The sequence below is a fragment of the Myotis daubentonii genome, chromosome 2, assembly GCF_963259705.1.
Source record: "Myotis daubentonii chromosome 2, mMyoDau2.1, whole genome shotgun sequence".
Taxonomy (NCBI): Eukaryota; Metazoa; Chordata; class Mammalia; order Chiroptera; family Vespertilionidae; genus Myotis; species Myotis daubentonii.
Window position 1 is genome coordinate 182,527,457 of NC_081841.1, and position 16,113 is coordinate 182,543,569.

The following is a 16,113-nucleotide window of genomic DNA, read 5'->3' on the forward strand; positions in this document are numbered from 1 at the left end:
TAAATCCTTAGGGTTTAAAAATATTAGCCTGTGGTATACTTAAGATTAAATTCTTTTTCTTGGCAACTATATTATATTCTACTTTTTTTCACCAAGTAATTTTCACCTCTGACTTGAGCAAATTAATGTGGCTTCATTTTGTTACATTTGTCGTTAAATTTTTTTCTCATTTGAATATTTAGAATGTTTTATGGAGGCTACATGGAGATGGTTTACCACACTCTTTTAAAAATTGTGTGCAATAATCTATAATAATAAAAGTGTAATATGCTAATTAGACCGGACGAAGCCAGGGCTGAGAGGGAAGCCTGAGTCCTGGGTGCCTGCCAGCAGCTGGAGGGAAGCCCGAGTCCCGGGTGCTAGAGGGAAGCCAGTGCCGGGGGAAGAAAGGCCTACTCTTGCATGAATTTCGTGCATCGGGCCTGTAGTCCTATATAATAAAAGGCCAATATGCAAATCAACCGAATGGCAAAACCACCAGTCGCTATGATGCGCACTGACCACCAGAGGGCAGATGCTCAATGCACTCCCAGAAGCCCTGAGCCAGGCTCACTGCTGGTGAGCATAGCGGTGGTGGCTGAAGCCTCTCCCGCCTCTGCGGCAGCGCTAAGGAGCAGCAAGCCACGTGGTAAGGAGCCAGCAGACGGGCAGTAAGGATTGAGGGGTCCCGGATTATGAGAGGGCACAGGCCAGGCTGAGGGCCCCGCTCCCCAAGTGCATGAATTTCATGCACCAGGCCTCTAATATTGAAATAAGTAGGTATGGTGCCAGGTTGGTACTAGACTTAACAGGGGGATCACTTTGTAAGTTATATAAATGTCTAACCACTAGCTGTATACCTGAAACAAATAAAATATTGAATGTCAACTGTAATTGAAAAATTAAAAAAACTCAAACATTGTGTGCAGTACTTAAGGAGTCTTCTGGAATGGTTTTCCTTATGTTTTGTTCTTTGTTTTTTTTAAAAAATATATTTTATTGATTTTTTACAGAGAGGAAGGGAGAGAGATAGAGAGTTAGAAACATCGATGAGAGAGAAGCATCGATCAGCTGCCTCCTGCACATCTCCTACTGGGGATGTGCCCACAACCCAGGTACATGCCCTTGACCAGAATCGAACCTGGGACCTTTCAGTCCGCAAGCCGACGCTCTATCCACTGAGCCAAACCGGTTTTGGCATGTTTTGTTCTTGAATCATCCTTTTCATTAGGGAGAAACAAATGTTGTTTCAAAGTGTATTTCTCAAGTAGTCATCTGGTATCAGGTATTTGCCTTTATCAAGTTTTATTTTATTCAACATCTTGCTAACTCCATCTATTGAATATGAGAGCATAGTGAAAAGTGTATATCTGAAGCTATTGGAAGACAGGTTTGGGAATCCCATCCCACTTGTATGGCAAAGAATAACAAGCTGTAGACCCCAAGTTCAAAGAATTTCAAGTCTCCACTGGGAGACCTACCTACAGATAGACAGGCAATTTAATACATTTTAATAATGCTAAGCTCAGAATGCATGGGGCCCATGTAAAAGGGGCATTCAGGGTATCATGGCAGATCTTCCAGTCGAAGTGATATCTAAGTGATACTTGAAGTCTGAGTAGTAATGAGTTAGCTAGAAAGTGAGGATGATGATGGAGACACAGCTCTACGGTCAGTGAAAATAATCTTATTGTGAAAGCTTGGAGTTGAGGGACCGTGGGGGCTTTAAAAAACTGCTGGGATGCAGTGTGAGGGTCTGTAGTAAATGAGCTGGAGATAGATTTAGGATCCAGATATGTATGACTTGAATGTTGTGCAACTGGGTTTGGAGGTTTATTCTTGTGGCTTTGGGAGCCTCTGAATGGAGAAAAGGTAAATGATAGAAACATTAACATGATACAATTGTGGAATTAGAAAACTTACTTTGGTTTGTGATACAGGAAATGTACAGGAGCAGGTTGGTAGATGAATTAGAGTGCGCCTCCTTTAATCCAGGCAAGAAATGATAAGGGACCTAAAATAACATATCAGAATGGAGCAAAGTAGATGGTGTGGAGATAGATGGGGGAAGTTGAATCTATATGTGATTATGTGATCTGTTAGACGGCAGGTGCGAAGCAGAGGGAGGAATTATTAATGATTAAATTGCTGTACTGTATTTGATTATAATCCTTATCAGCATATTATCTTGGGGGAAATACATTAAACTTGTCTTGAGTTCCTGTTGTCCTGAGAGAGAAAGTAATACCCATTTACATCTCAGAGCAGAGTATAATAATGTATTTGAATGAGGTTCGTAAAGTATAGTTTTAATGTAGTAATTGTTTTTATCACTCAGTTTGCCAGATTTTAAGTTATTTTACTTATTTTATATATTTAATACTCACCGAAGGATATTTTTCCATTGTTTTTAAATAGAGTGGAAGAGAGGGGGTGGAGAAAGAAGGAGAAAGGAAAAGAGAAACATTGATGTGAGAGAGACACATCTATTGGTTACCTCCTGTACACGCCCTTCCAGAGTCAGAGATTGAGCTTTTAGCTGAGATACATGTCCTTGACTGGGAATTGAACCTGAGACCCTTTGGTGCGAGAGCTGATGCTCTAACCATTGACCCAAATTGGCCAAGACAGCTAATTACCCAGATTTTAAAAATGGTGCTCTTGCTTTAGCCGAAACAGTGGAATAACAAGAACAGAAACCAGTGTGAAGTAAATCATTAAAAAAAAAAAAAACCAACAAAAATTGAAAAGCTGTGTCCTAGTAATTACAAAGTACAGTATCCCTTTTCTCTACTACCAAGAATAACTTTACTGATGATGCCACAAAGACTTTATAGTTTTGAAAAAAAATCAGTTATATTTACTGTGTTGTTTTGCAATTATAGAAATATATAGTAAATTTTAGAAAGATTAAAAAATATATTAAAACAAAGTCTTCTGCTTGACTTGCAGTTATCTGGAAAACACAATCAGCTGAAACCTATTTCCTGAACCTGGGATTGTTGAAAGTTTTACTTTATATATGAATGCAGAATAGTTTGAAGATGCTTTTTGTGTACAGGTAGAGTTACCCATAGTGTTTTGAAACAGTAATTTGATTTGATTTTGCAAAAACAGTTGCGGATATGTTCTAGAGCCAGCAGAGGAAAGTAAACTCCTAAGTAGCTTCCCATTAGAATGAGTAGCAGGACTCCCACCCAGTAAGTACAGAATTCAGGTTTGGTAAGTAGGCTGTACATAGTGAGAAAGAAGTATGGTCTGAATTGTGGACAGCAGAGTCAGTATTTGATACTAACATTACTGTGGAAATAAATTGGGTGTTTAGCATCAAGGAGATGTATTTGAATTTGCCTGTCTTTGTTATAGCTTTTGCTTCCCTGCCCACCAGCAATACTGAGGACCCAGATCCTCTGAACCAGTGAAGTGCACTGGAGATGCATGCACAATTTTTTTTTTTTTTGCAGTATTGTAGCGCTAGTATTAGTTCAATGTTATACAGGTTCAGAAGATGAATGATGACCACAGGATACACAATGAAGATCAGGCAGGCCATCACCCCAAACTACCAAGATTAGAAAGGAACAATCTTGGTGGTTTGGGATGGTGGCCTGCCCAATTTAAGATTGCCAATCTTAATTGAGTGTTCTAGTGTGTTTCAGCCTTAACTAATTTCATCTTTTCAATAACCCTGTGAGATAGATACTGTTATTATCTCCATCTTACAGATAAGGAACCAAATCCCAGAGTGGCACATGGGTAGGTAACTCGTCCACTGTCACAGAGCCAGTGTTGGGGCCCAGTTTTTCTACTCCAACACTTTTACTCTTAGCTGCTGTGCTTTGCTGCCTCCCAGGCGGGTTAACAAATATATTTGGCTTGCAGAAAATGCACCCAATTTTTGTGAGCTCCTTTTTGTATTGTTTTGTGCTCTACTTATTTGGTTTTAGCAACATCACCCATCCCTCTCACCATGTCTCTATAAAACAGAATTTTTTACTGTTTGTTCGTGGGTTGGATGATAGAACTCACTCAATGTAAAGTATGCTGAAATCTATACTAATAAAAGGGTAATATGCTAATTAGACCATGTCGTCCGGACGTCCGACTTCTTTCCGGACAATGCCATGGTGGTGGGGGCTGAGGCAGAGGCAGTTAGGGGGCAATCAGGCTGGCAGGGGAGGGCAGTTGTGGGTGAGATCAGGCCAGCAGGGGAGGGGAGTTGGGGGCAAGATCAGGCCAGCAGGGGAGGGCAGTTAGGGGTGATCAGGCAGGCAGAAGCAGTTAGGGGTGAGATCAGGCCGGCAGGGCAGAGCAATTAGGGGCAATCAGGCAGGCAGGCGAGCGGTTAGGAGCCAGCAGTTCCAGATTGCAAGAGGGCAGTTGGGCATCCCCCAAGGAGTCCTGATCGGAGCGGGTGCAGGCTGGGCTGAGGGACTCCCCCCCCCCGCCGTGCACATGAATTTCATGCACCGGGCCACTAGTAGAGGAATAAAAGCAATAGTTACTGGTTCCATTGGATTTTTTCCTCATTTTCCATTTCTTGAACTGCTGTTTTGGAATTGTATAGCTTATTACTTTCCTAAAACCCTTTCCTCGTCAGTGTTTTGAAGTGTTCCACTTTAGACCCTAAGTGTGTCTTCCCTCAAAACAAAGTGGGATTACAGAATGAACCACAGGGATTTTTATCATTTAGAATGGTGACTTTTAATTTTTTTTTATCTCATGGCACTCATAAACTAATTACTAAAATTTTGTGGCACACCAAAAGTGTGTTTTTTGCTGATCTGGACAAAAACATTTTTTTAAAATTCATTCACACTAGATCACTATTGTTGGGTTGGCTGTTGTCATTTTTCTATTTGACAATCTAAGGCAGCTGTTCTCAACCTGTGGGTTGAGACCCCTTTGGGGGTCGAACGACCCTTTCACAGGGGTCGTCTAAGACAATTGGAAAACACATATATAATTACATACTGTTTTTGTGATTAATCACTATGCTTTAATTATGTTCAATTTGTAACAATGAAAATACATCCTGAATATCAGATATTTACATTACGATTCATAACAGTAGCAAAATTACAGTTATGAAGTAGCAATGAAAATAATTTTATGGTTGGGGGTCACCACAACATGAGGAACTGTATTAAAGGGTCCCGGCATTAGGAAGGTTGAGAACCACTGATCTAAGGGAAAAGAGTTCAGTACCCCTGACTAAATAGTCAGGTATTGCATGTTTTAAAAATTCTTGTGGAAGAGCGGTTGAAAATTGTTGGTTTAGAACAGCCGTGGGCAAACTACGGCCCGCGGGCCAGATCCGGCCCATTTGAAATGAATAAAACTAAAAAAAAAAGACTGTACGTACCCTTTTATGTAATGATGTTTACTTTGAATTTATATTAGTTCACACAAACACTCCATCCATGCTTTTGTTCCGGCCCTCCGGTCCAGTTTAAGAACCCATTGTGGCCCTCGAGTCAAAAAGTTTGCCCACCCCTGGTTTAGAAGAATAGAGTCATCTGATATTGTTGGACTGTTCCTTTTTTCTACCTCCCTATTTGAAGCCATCTTATCGCTAATAGATTTTTCATTTTTTTTGTAATTTCTCAAATATATTACTTTTGATATGAATCCAAAACTACTCTAAATACTTCAATTGAAAATTATGTAAGGGAATCAGTAGCATCAAATTTGTTTTATTATATTAAAATTTTTGTATTATGATTTTCTTCTATTTTTAAGGGGATTATTGCACCTGTTAGAAAAAATTTTAAGTAAATTATAGAATGTAATTCAATAATAATTGAACAGAACCTGCTTTTTAAATCCCTTTAGTATTTTCATATATTGATTGTATATCATGTAATTATAAGCTCTGGGAACTGTCTTAAGAATGCTCTAAAGAAAAGAGTGTTAAACAGAATCAGTTTTGCTTTATCTTCAAACTAGAGGCCCGATTGGGTGGCGGGCTGGGGGGCGGGGGGAATCCCTCAGCCCAGCCTGCTTCCTCTCACAGTCCGGGAACCATCAGGGGATGTCCTACTGACGGCTTAGGCTCACTCCCCATGAGAGGCGACCAGGCTGATCAGGGAAAGGCGCCACCCCTGTCACCTTGCTGCTGCTGCCACTGCCAGCTGCTGCAGCCACCAAGGTGTTTTCATCAATACAGACTCCAGTCCCTTCACCACAAAAAAATGACAACTTTCTTTAGGCATTTTCAAGATGTCTCTTTCATAGGATATGACATTTCTTTCTTTTTTTTATACTCACCTGAGGATATTTTTCCATTGATTTTTAGAGAGCGTGGAAGAGAGAGGGAAAGACAGAGAGAAACATCAATGTGAGAGGCACACTTAGATTGGTTGCCTCCTGCATGAGCCCTGACCTGGGCCCCGGCCAGGGAGGAGCCTGCAACCTAGGTACATGCCCTTGATCAGAATCAAACCCGGACCCTGCGGTCTGCAGGCTGAGGCTCTATTCACTGAGCCAAACTGGCTAGGGCAGGATATGACATTTCTTAGCCCCTCCATTAGCGGACCTTTGTTTTTTCCTCCAGGAATGAGGTGGAAAAACCCTAGATCACCTTGTTGGATTCTTATTACCCAAGCAAGTGGCATACCGCAAGCTTAGCCAATGAGCGATCAGAGAAGGTGTTTTCTCTGCAGCTCCCAAGCAGAGGCAGGACTGCTGGTGCGCCGCGGCCGTGGGGCTGCTGGGGACTGGGCCCCACTGTGGGTTTGTGTCTCCGCTCCGGCCCCCTGTGTGTTGTTTGTTCCGGGGCCAGGTGCGGGCCGCCCTGTCTGTTCTCTCAGGCTCCGTGCCCACACCTGGCCCCTCCTCCTGAGCTGGTCGTGACCATTACAGTGTCCCGGTCTAATTTGCATGTTACCTCTTTATTATATATAGAAGATATTGCCAAGTTGGATTTGTGAAGAAGGAATGATGCTTTGCTTTAAGGAAATGTGTTTTATATAAATAAAGATCAAGTGTATTTGATAACGTAAAGTTTAATACTTATTTCATATTTTTATTAAATCAATAAAGAAATTTAAAAATAAAAAAATCATAGATGCAAATAAAAAAATTAAAGTTTAGTATCTGTAAATTGAAATGAATCTGCTTTGTATTACTTTTTAGTATAACTTAAACTTGTAGCCCTTCTATTTGAACATTTATTGCCATGTAAAATTTGATTGTTTAAATTAGTGCAATATTTATTTTAAAATGGCAGGATATCACTATCTATATAATTTTTAAGAATAGGTTCTTTGAAACCGAACTTTCCAATTGTTGAAGTTGCATGATGCAATGAAGAAAGTGCTTGATTGAGAATTAAAAGGCCAGGGTAAATATTGGGCTTGGTCTTTTGCCCAGTGTCAACAATATTTTATGGAAAGTACTTTGTTTTAAACTGAGGCCAAAACCCAAGCCTGTCTGGTTCTTGAGCCCCTGCCCTGAACCTACTGTGTGGTATTTCCTTGCTCTATATCATTAGATAGGGGAATTTGAACAAGCCACTACATCTCCTTGGTATAAGTTGACTCACTTATAACATTGATGCTCTGGAGATGAGTAGTTGTAACATTGGCATTGGAGTAGAACATTTAAGAGATTGCTTTATCATAGCAGACTTATTTCTGTGGTAGCTGATGGATAGTTGTTTATTCATTCAACAAATAATGTCTTGATTGTGTTGATTTGCTAAGCTATGGGGATTCAATAAAGAGCGAGACAGAGCTAGTCATTGCTCTCATGGAGATTAAGAGTAACAAGGGGCTGTAATAATTGAAGGACAGAGTGTAATGTGGTCATACAGCAATGGCATCCAACCGGATGGCGAAGGACTGGAAAGGCTTTCTACAGAAAGTGACATTAGGTGAATCCTGAAGCATGCACCCTGAGTTTAAGAGAAAAATTGTAATTTTTCTCTCACTTAGACTACTGCTTCCTACCTGGGACTACTCACATTCTCCTGCCTCTGTCTAAACTATTCATTTGTTCACTCCTTCATTTCATCCCTCATTCAACAACAGTTTATTGAGTCACTGCTGTGCGCACTGTTCTAGGCATTTGAAATATATCACTGAACTAACTAGATGGAGATTTCTGCCTTCATGGAGCTTACATTTTAATGGGTTAGGGAGGTAAGAAATACACATAGTAATAATATTATATGCTAAACTTTTTCAAAATGCAGACAGAGTGAGGCTTCATTTCCTTGCTTTTAGACTGAAGTTCAGTCTTTTTAATGTGGCCTGTGAGGCCTGCTTAACTCTACTATAGGCTCATTCTTCAGGCCCAGCCATGCTGACTTCCATCGTACTTTTATTCATTAGGCCTCCTTTCAGAGTCACTATGTCTGAGAAGTGTCCTGGAACTCTGATTTTGAATTAGAGATCCCTGCTGTCATAAGCCCTCTCTACTTCTCTATAACATGCATCTCAATAATGATTTTTTTTTTTAGTTGCTGTGCAATCATAGTTAAAGACTGTCTTTTCCACTAGACTGTAAATTACAGGAAGGCTGGGAGGGTGCCTTTCTTTTTCCCTCCCATGTCTTCAGGTCCTAGTATATGGTATCTAGTAATAGAGTTGGTTTGGTGAAAGGAGGTGGAAGAGAAGGGAGTTTCTGACAGAGCCTAGTAGGATGTGTAAAAGCTGGGGAGAAGGCCTGGGCTCTGCAGTAGGGAGTAAAGTGTTGATATTGACGGGATGAAACTGGTGGCCCAGCAGGGTCAAGTATTTAAACCAGGGTAAGAAGTTTAAATTTGGTCTTAAGGCAGTGGGGAGCTATGGAAAATGTAAGCAGTTTTTTGGAATACTAGTTTGTTTTGACAACATTTGTTGCCGTGAAAATCATTAATTAGATAATTTTGACAACACCTTTAAGTGTGATTGATTTAATTTTTAAATTATGAAAGTAGTATGAAATTTTGATCTTTATGCTGTAAGTTTTTAATGTGGATCTGAGGTTATACAAGGATAAGTAAAAGTTCCTTTCTTCCTCAACTGCTTTCAAGTAGTAACTAAAGCTGAGTTTTTTGTTTGTGCCCGTATGCAAGTTTTTATGAGCATCCAAATGTGTTTTTCTCTGTCTTAATGTAGATATGGTCATACTGTATCTATTACAGATAACTTTCTTTCCATTCTACAATACATATTAAATTTTGCATATATTTAGAATTTTCTTTTTTCCTTGAATAACAAAACTTATTCCTTATTTATGCATCTGCAGGTTGACTAAAATGTATTTCTGCTTAATTTAAAAAATTTTAATTTTCAGTTACAGTTTTCATTCAATATTATTTTGTATTCGTTTCAGGTATATGGCATAGTGGTTAGACAAGCATATATGTTACAAAGAGATTCCCCCAATAAATCTAGTACCCACCTGGCACCAGACATAGTGATTATAATATTGACTGTATTTCCTAAACTGTGAGATACTTTACATCCTTGTGAGTATTTTGTAACTACCAATTTATACTTCTTAATCCCTTGTAGAATTATCTTCTTATAATATTGACTGTATTTCCTATACTGTGAGATACTTTACATCCCTGTGAGTATTTTGTAACTACCAATTTATATTTCTTAATCCCTTGTAGAATTATCTTCTTGAAACTTAAACCTGAGTCATCATTCCTCTGTATAGAGCCAAGGCGTTTGGAACTCTACCAAATTCCCCAAGTGCCTGCCAGAACAGGCCAGGCGTTCTACCTCTCTTTTATCCTGCCACTTCCTTACTGTGCTTCAGTTTCACCTCTTGGGTCTTTTTTTCTTTCTAGAACCTATTACGTGCCTGGATAATTTAGGATTTTTGTACATATTGTTCCTTTTGTCTAGGTTCTTTTCTTCCAAATCTTCCCATGGTGTGGTGGCTGGCTGTTGTTTTTGTAGGAGTGCAGAATTTATTATCGCCAGACTTTAATTTGAATTTTACTTAGGAAGGACCCTTTCTGAGCAGTTTATATCGAAGTCCCTCCCGCTCACTCTCTCCCTTAGTACTGTTCGTTTCCATGTAATATTTATTTCAATTCTCAATTAATTTGGTTACTCTTTTCCTCTCATTAGGCTGTAAGTTTCACAAGGGCAACAACTATTTCATGTGGTATTTGGGCAGTAAATATTTACTAAATAAATGAGTAAGAATGCATGGATCAATCTCATTCTTTTAAAGGCTGTGTAATATTCCATTTTATATATGTACCAAATAAGGTACCAGTTCCTTATTGAAGGCCTTGTTTTTCTGATTTTATTTTTTTTTAAATTTTTATCTTTATTGTTGAAAGTATTACAGATCTACCCTTTGTTTCTTTTGTTTTCCCATTGACCCCCTCCCTACCCTCCCTGCCCCCCCAGGCCTTCACCAGACTATTGTCTGTGTCCCTGTGCTATGCATATAAGTTCCCTGGTTAATCTCTTCCCCATTTTCTTTTCTAATCAGAACACCACCAATAAAATGAAAATAATGAATGTTTGCATACCTCTTCGTGTGTGTGTGTTGTGTGTGTGTGTGTGTGTGTGTGTGTGTGTGTGTGTGTAGGGTAACTTATAAAAAAAGAAATTGCTGGGATGAAAGACATGTGTCCTCAAGTTTTTGATAGATTCTAACAATTTCTTTTGAAAAAGATCACCCCACACTGCTTGCTCTTACCAAACTTTGACAGATGAAAAGTGCCTCTCTTTACTTCAATTTGTATCTCTCTCTATAACTATAACAAAAGTTGAACATATTTTATATATTATCCTTTTAGATTTTATTTTATGTAAACTTAATATTTAATTATTTGCTTATATTTCCTGATGATTTTTGGTCTTTTTTTTTATTGATTCTAATTTTTTATTAAATTTTTTTTCTGCCTATAGCCGTATAAGGAAGTTATACTGTATGATATTTCAGTTAGTGTCATTGAGTTTAGAGCTACATGGTGCTTTTTGTCTCTTTAAAATTAGTTTTATATAGCCCAATAATAAAACCAAATGTGCTGAAGAATGTATTGGAGCTGAGTGTATTTAATAGTTTATTGTTGAAACTGATAATAGATTTTTAATGTCCAGTCTATAATATGTCCTCAATAAAACATTTTTGGATGAATGAATGACAAGTGAAAAGTCGATTTTTAAGGTAGTTTGATTTCACTTGCAAGTTCACTTATTAGAATTTGCTTTTCATAGTAAGAAAACTTAAGCAATAGTGATTAGTTGAAAGATAAGATTTTTTTGTGACAGTGTATAGAAGTGTTGGATTTGTGGCAGTTAAAGAATTTTTAGAAGATTTGCTATGTATAAACATATCTTTTTATATACACACATTCATAATATGTATATACTATTTACTCAATGCTAAAATATAACTAATGAATTCTAGGAATTATCTTTTAGCATCTGCCTTATCTTTCAAGGTAACGAACTTTTTAGACAGCAGTTGATTTTCTCTCAGAATATCTTTTGCAAATATACTATTACACTTCTGAAAGAAAAGACTTGTTTAAAGTTTCCTTCTTGGCTTCTTACAATCCAGTCTCCATCAACCAGCACTCTTCCTGTATTTTGTTCTCGAGGCACTAATTGTCCGCATTTGGCAGGTTTAACACTTCCTGACAGAGAGGCTATTAAGGGGAAGTATTCTCCAATAACTGTCACTGGCTCCAACAAAGAACCTTCCAACTCAATGTGTGGAAACCACTAACATTCTTAAATGACCCTTTTCATGATTTTTATACCTTTAACCTAAAATTTGGAGAATGTAGGGTCAGCAAAAACAGCAAGGTGTAATAAAGCAGTAAACCTTGATTTTTTCGGGGGAAGGGTGTAGAATGGGAGGTATAGATTTATCTCTGACTTGAAAACAATTGTTATTTGGAAAATCTCATTAGCAGATGTGACTGCTTGGAGTAAAAAAAAAAAAAAAAAAGACTTAAAACTGATGTCGCTTTCAGGACTGCTTTGAACTTAACAAGCACCTATTTGTGGAGCAGACTGGCTAATGAAAGGAAATTAAATTTTTCTGACAACTTCCCCTGCCAACCTCCTTATTCAGGGGGATGTTATTAGGTACTGAAGACTTTTAAAGAAGATTTTTTTTATTAGACATAAATGAACCAGTTATAAACATCCCCTGCTCCCACTTTTGGGGAAGGATTCTGATTTGGTTACTCTACATTTTTAAAGTATTTGCTTAAAAGCTTAAAAAATGCCTTCCCTTTAATACTTTAAAGTTATTTTCTAAAAAATTCAGGCATGCTTACCAGTTAATGGTTTCAAAAAATTATTGTCATTCCTTGTGATAGTTTATGTCACTGATTTATAAAAAAAAGTTAAATTTACTAGGAGGATGTATTTAACACCTTCTTTTCAGCTTTCTCTTTGTTGTTATATGGGGAAATGTTTCAAGAATGTCCTAAGTGAGGCATGTTAGGTGAGAGTTAATGATCAATGAAATGGTTTAGATTCAAGGGAAGGTTTTGTCTTTTCAGTGGTATTAGTTGATTAGCAGTAACTAATCCTTACATTCATAAGCTTTTACCTTGTACTGTTTTGGAATGCATGTTCTTTTCTTGGCTTTTTGGAAGTTTTCCCCCCACTGGTTGGTTTGTTGAATTTCTGCTTTTTAAAGATAAAATAGTGAAAAGGTATGAAATAAAAAAGAAGAGAGAAAAAGTAATGGATATTTCTAAAGGATTTTTTTTTTTTTTTTTTTTTGGTGGTGGTTGCGGGGACGATGATGATGACGATTGGTAATTCCTATAGATACTGGGAATTTACTTTTTTATTTCTGGAAAATCTATTGAGCTTCTTCCTAACAATAGAGAATCAACTCCCCCTGCTGACAGAATCTAGGAAAACATGACATATAAATATCAGAGAGACAAAAACAAGCTGGCTGTGGACAAGCTTTAATGATCTGATTTATGATTTAGTATTGATTGTAAACATCTAAATTCTGCTGTTAAACTTCAGCAACTGCACCAAATCATTTGGCAATTCTGGTAGTGCTTCCTGCCAGCTCATTTCAAACTGCTTTGAGTTTCTTAATATAATAATGATGAGGTAAAATTTACATTCCACTTATGGTATTAATTTTACATTTCTCTGAATGAAAAGAGTTAGAAGGTTGTAAAATTGAACATTAAATGAATCAGAGGAGACAGTGGTGCAATATATGACTGCCCTAAAGACATTGTGCAATGGCTGATGGGATTAATGTTGGGTCTCATTTCCTGCTTTTACAGGATGCAGATGAAGCTGTCAGAATTGCAAGGGAAATTGGTAAGTTCTTAAATTAACTTTGGTAGAGTTTCTCTGTCTTTTAGCAGATATGGCTGAGTAAATATGTAATAAGAAATTCCCATAGAGCAAATAATATTTTAATAGTTTAGGTTTCTGATTAGTTGTCACCCTGGAAGAATTTTTCTGCCGAATTACCATATTCTGTTATTAAAGTGAACTTAAAGAGTAATTTGACCTTAATTATAGCTCTTTTATTTTATTTTTTTTTAAAATATATTTTATTGATTTTTTACAGAGAGGAAGGGAGAGGGACAGAGAGCCAGAAACATCAATGAGAGAGAAACATTGATCAGCTGCCTCCTGCACGCCCCCCACTGGGGACGTGCCCGCAACCAAGGCACACGCCCCTGACCGGAATCGAACCCGGGACCCTTGAGTCCGCAGGCCAATGCTCTATCCACTGAGCCAAACCGGTTCTGGCTATAGCTCTTTTAATAGGTGAAATCACTGACTAATTAAAAGAAGGAATTATCTTAAGAATTCTTGAGCTTGAATGTAATGTAAATTTATATGTACGGAATTGAATGAAACTTATTTAAAGTTAAGGACATATATGGTTAAAACAAAGATATCATGTTTAACAAGGCTCTTCAATTTTTTGTTTTTCTTAAGATATTAAATATCACCAATTTTGCTAGGAAAGAGAAAATAGAATGTGAGAAGTTAGAACTGAGTATTCTAAATTGGAGTAAAAGGTTAACTGAAGGACATTTTAATGACTATTTTACTTAGTTGTTTAAGGCATAATTGTACCAGGGCAGTGTTTCTCAACTCTGTATTTTCAAAAATATTCTTGGAGCTTCTTGGAGCTCATGACTATTTTATTTTTTAAATGCTAGCTAATTAAGGAAATGTATGAGGGTACATTGCTATCGAGGATTAGCAAGGCAACGAAATAACTACAGTTTTATTAATCAAATTACTATTTTGTACTTGATAGATATTTGCAGATATGAGAGAAATTAGACAATACTTGCTAGTCAGGAATTCACAGCATCTTATTAGCATTCCTACACTGATAGGGCCAAGTTTTGTAGCCTCCCACATGAACATTTCTTTAGTTCTGTTTTCTCATTAAGATTGATCATTTAGACTTATTTTATTCATTTGGAGAGCATTTGATTTGGCAAAGTTTACATAGTTGTGATTTGCAGAAATATCTTCTTGGTTTGAAAGTGACCACTTTTATTGGTAAACTAGAGGCCTGGTGCCTGAAATTCCTGCATGGGTGTGGTTCCTAGGCCTGGCCTGTGATTGAAGTGCGAGCGGCGAGTGTCTGGCATGGAAGGGCAGGTCCTAGTTAACCTCTGGGCCCTGGGCAGCACCTGGGCCTCTGGGCCCCCATGCGCCCCCCCCCCCTCTGCCTGAGACACTGAGTCCCCCCCATGGAGATGCAATGAGCACAGCTGGATGCTGTGGGCCAGGGGCAGCGTGGGCCTCTGGGCCGCCCAACGGCGCTGCACAGAAGCCCGGTGGGTAGCATGCTCTCTCCCGGTCAGCCTCGCAGACCGGCTCCTGCACGAACCCACGGGGAGCCTGACCGACCCCTGTGGTCCCAGCGGCTGTGGCCCAGTTCACCCAGAAGAGGCCACATGGGTGTGGGGCAGGCTCCTCATGGTCGCCTGGCACCTGAGCATTGGGGCTTCCCTGGAGCATGAGCCCTGGTGTCTTGGGGGAGGGTAGCAGGGGGAGTGAGAGCGAGCTCAGTGGACACCCCGCATTCTCACCGCACCTTCATCCCCATCACCCCTGCCCCTAGGTAACCAGAGAGAGGTTGCAGTCCCCTGCCCAGGTGCCGCGGGAGGTTGGTCGCCACCACCCATCCCCAGTTTCCTGTCCCAGCCTGGGGCCTGACCCCGATCTGCTGATTACTGTCTGTGGGGTGATTGGTGGGGCGATCAGGCTCCTGCTTGCACCTGCCTTGGCCTGGCGCCGCCTGCTTACCTGCTCCACCATCCCACTGCAGTCCTGCTCTCCTAAGGGCCCATTGGGGCCGGCAGTGCCTCCACTGCCGCCTGCTGCCAGCACTGCCTTGCTGACGCCCGCCATGTTCCGAGACACCCCCTGGTGGTCAGCACACGTCATAGCAAGCGGTCAAACTCCTGGTGGAACAATTTGCATATCAGGCTTTTATTATATAGGATATATTCTTTACAATAGGGACAGGTAAGCTTATCAGTTCTTCAATGATCTAAAAAAATATTTGGCTTGTTGCATCTTGTTTCTGGTTGGGTTTGGCTAAATTATTTGGCGTTGGCTCATAGTTACATGTGCTTTGTTGTTAGTTGGTTTTGAAAACATTTACCTTAATAATACAGGTCCTGGATTTAAGAGTAGGCCCTAGAAAATCATATTTTATCTGAGTACAACGTCTCGTCACCAGTCATTTCTTCAGGCTCATCAACATTTTCAAAAAGCATTTCAGTTCTTCATAGGAAGATCTGCTAGATTGCTGAAGAAGTTGGACTGCATGGAACTGATTTGTGGGTTTTTTTTGTTTTTGCTTTTTTGTTATTTTTTGAGGAAATCAAAAGCTTCTCTCTGGTTTGAAATCACTGGCATTCCTCAGAGCCTAAGAGGCATGCAGCATACCTGCTGGCTTTTGAGGAGACTTTCCTAAAACAACTTCATTTCATTGTATACTTTTCGATTTCAAAATTCATCTTTCTAATTCTAGTTTAGATATTGTTGTTACTATCTACATAATGGATATAATATACTATTATCACAATAGTATCTACATAAAATGGGCAATAGTTGGAGGAATTTGGAGAAATAAAAATGGAGGAGAAGAAAATCTTGAATTACATCGGTATGCCACGTTTTAAATTATGAATCTTCA

At 39.0% G+C, this 16,113-nt stretch overlaps 1 protein-coding gene across 3 annotated transcripts in view; it reads left to right on the forward strand.

Annotated features, from left to right (window-relative positions):
- Positions 1-16,113, forward strand: part of PCCA (propionyl-CoA carboxylase subunit alpha) — a 382,460-nt gene that overhangs the window by 130,175 nt on the left and 236,172 nt on the right. For all 3 annotated transcript variants that reach the window (XM_059685039.1, XM_059685040.1, XM_059685041.1), the window contains exon 8: positions 13,214-13,250. In XM_059685039.1, the coding sequence (XP_059541022.1) occupies positions 13,214-13,250 (37 nt within the window). The remainder of the gene's footprint in view (positions 1-13,213; positions 13,251-16,113) is intronic.